The 2,986-nt window shown below is 38.9% G+C and overlaps 1 protein-coding gene across 1 annotated transcript; it reads right to left on the bottom strand.

The window, feature by feature from the left end:
* Positions 1 to 448: 448 nt before the first annotated feature.
* Positions 449 to 2,980, bottom strand: LOC118417063. The gene is made up of 2 exons (XM_035822431.1): positions 2,755 to 2,980; positions 449 to 2,020 (listed from the first exon to the last, which is right to left on the bottom strand). The coding sequence occupies exons 1-2, from the start codon at positions 2,839 to 2,841 to the stop codon at positions 1,235 to 1,237; spliced, it is 873 nt and encodes a 290-aa protein (XP_035678324.1). The 5' UTR covers positions 2,842 to 2,980; the 3' UTR covers positions 449 to 1,234.
* Between the last annotated feature and the right edge of the window lie 6 nt (positions 2,981 to 2,986).

Below are 2,986 nucleotides of genomic sequence, written 5' to 3'. Positions count from 1 at the left end.
TTTTTTCTTTGGAGATGCAAGTGTAACCTTATACATAACAAAGTCATGGAGATGTATTCTCCCGACTTGGCTTTTTAATTGCTGGTACATGTACTAGTATTGTGTCAGTTCTGGTCATGGAAAAATCAGGACACTACACGCACAAATAAGTTTGTATCTTCTTTGAAACTAGCCATACTCGTGCAGGTGTTAACAGAAGAGACTATATGATTTGATATGTTTTGAAGCTATGTTTATACTGGACATGTTGTTAGTTATTGTATATAAACATCTCAGGAACTCATAAAGATGTGGTATTATTTTCAGGATACACATATTGTTGCAAAGACATGTTTAAGCCATACACTTAACCAAAGAAGATATTTGTATTTTTATATGAAAACTTTATCACAATGTACAAAGCAAAACATGAGATTTATGACAATCATTAGAGAAAAGATGCCCCATGTTTGTTGATTTAGAAACGTTTCTTTCTATACACATCTTTTATTTATCATGATGTTGCATTTGATCAAGTGTTGTATACCAGTAACCATTACATTGAGTTTTGAAAGGTTATTAGAATAGTTGCATTTAGACATTTGGGCCAGATGCACAACAAAGACACTCTTTGTATTTTTTATTCTGAAACAAAGTTAGAGTATATATATATATAACAAAGCAAAAACATGGAAGGATAATATATTGCGTAGACTTCCAATCAAAGAAAAGGAATCACTATGTATTGTGACATTACACCATATCATAAGAACATGTATCTTGGCATTTATTTACTGTGTAAGTAAAACTGAGTCGTTTTGGAACAAGTGATAAGAGGTACATGTGCACATGTTTGTTATCAAGACTTTTTTGTATCCAGATGTTTTTATATTTCTAAATGCAACTTTGTTAAACTTGTTTTGGGGTTACGAACCATGTTACTGCAAGCTATAGCCTAGTATGAAACAAAAATGTATGACAACCTAATATGTACTGTTTGTTTTGTTGCAGTTGACAAGTTAAGCAATTTAGAGTTTCTTATTAAGTATCTTTGAATGTGCTTGAAATCTTTATCTCAGGTATGTTGCAGACTTTGATACTACTAACTATAGATTGTTTGTTTATGTTGAAGAAATACATTTGTTGCATTGTTCCTTACTTTCGCATTGTTACATCAATCACTGCTTGGTTCAAGGCAGAAATCTGTAAAGATGATCACTGTACACAAGTGCAGTGATCATTCCAGAGATAAACATCAAGGTGCAATCACATCATTGTACTTAAAACTGAGGTTGTCTCTTTCCCACGTCCCTTTCTTAACAATCTTAAGATATGCCCGATACAATCTCTTTTTAGCAGGAATACAGTATTCCAGCTTTAGCCTGTCCATGACAATTGACATAACTTCCCCTTTGTTTATTGCCCGAGTTAGTTTTGGAATCGTGCGAACTGGACAATAACCTATGATACTCCATACGCTGTCCACAAACACTTCAAATTTAAGTGCATTTTTGTCCTTCAGATTTGATGGTTCGAAGGTGGCTCGCACGTTTACTTCATGTCCATCACGCCTCAGGGCACTACATTTGTCCAGGGACTCCTGGTAGCAAGCTTGCCAGCTTGACCCCACAACAGGGAATATCTGGCCACTTGCCAAATCGTCATTTGTCTGTGTTTGTGCATCAGTGTCTGAGTTGTCTTCAGGCTCGTCTTCGGAATGGCTACCTTCATCCCCCTCAGCAGCATCCTCATCAGACAAATCCAATCCAGCCAAAGTGTCAGCAATTGGATCTTGATGACCAGCCACCATGTTTACAAGAATGTGCAATTGGTTTGTATGTCTCTGACAGTTGCATTTGTCAGCATCAGGTAAGGTTGGGTCAACAGGATACAGGTCCCTCTGACATGGCAAGTCTGATGGTATGCCACCTGTCAATGGATGTTGTCTTGCATCTGCCCTGCTTGTCTGTAAAACTTCAAACTCCCAAAGAAGTGTTCCCCACAGGTTTTCCCTGTTACCATGATCTTCAGGAGCATGGAACTGAAAATGAAAAGCAGAAAGGGTTAACTTTAGTTTACATTACTTTTGCGGGCCTGCACATCTGACATTGGCTTTCACACTTAAATTGTTCTAACGGCTATCTATTCATAGCTGTAGAAATAGTGTGATAAAATTATTTACTAGTTACAGTTGGCACGAAAACATGCAATGGAAAGCTAGGCGAAAGAAAGTCAGTACAAAAAGTCAAGTTATCAATAATCATTTGCCCTATGACTTCTTTTTGACAACTTTTGTCTCCATTCTCTGTCAGAATTTACTCAAGTTTCGAATATAAAACTTTTAATTATCATTACACACCTCGTATTGGATGCATAAGTCGGTAAATTGTGTGAGTGCGCTATCATTGTGCAAAGATCTACTAGCATTTCCCCCGCCCCCCCTCCCACCATCTTTTGTTTTGACACGTTTTGTCGCCATTCTCGGTCGTAATTTCCCACGTCTTTGGCCAAAGCAACTTACGTAGATCATGCAATAAGACTGTGAAATCATGCCATCCTTACTTCAACTGTAGAACTCGATGTTATCTTGAGTTTCGTCGGCGAAAACACTCCGGCGAAGACGTGTTATTATCATTCCCCCCCTCCCACCATCTTTTGTTTTGAAAGGTTTTGTCGCCATTCTCGGTCGTAATTTCCCACGTCTTTGGCCTTGTCTTTGGCCAAAGCAACTTACGTAGATCATGCAATAAGACTGTGAAATCATGCCATCCTTACTTCAACTGTAGAACTCGATGTTATCTTGAGTTTCGTCGGCGAAAACACACCGGCGAGTAGACGATCGACGTCCCGGTCGGCAATCATGCACAGCCGCCGAACGTTTGGGGGGTCGCTCGGTATCGCGATATGACACCGTCTTACGGTTATTTTCAGGCAGGATACTTTCGAAAGTCGGATCGGCAAGTCTGTAGTATCCACACAATACAAGAGTACCTCTGGGTCGTTCTCC

This window comes from Branchiostoma floridae, chromosome 6 (assembly GCF_000003815.2).
Source record: "Branchiostoma floridae strain S238N-H82 chromosome 6, Bfl_VNyyK, whole genome shotgun sequence".
Lineage (NCBI taxonomy): Eukaryota > Metazoa > Chordata > Leptocardii > Amphioxiformes > Branchiostomatidae > Branchiostoma > Branchiostoma floridae.
This window is presented reverse-complemented; position numbering and strand designations above follow the sequence as displayed.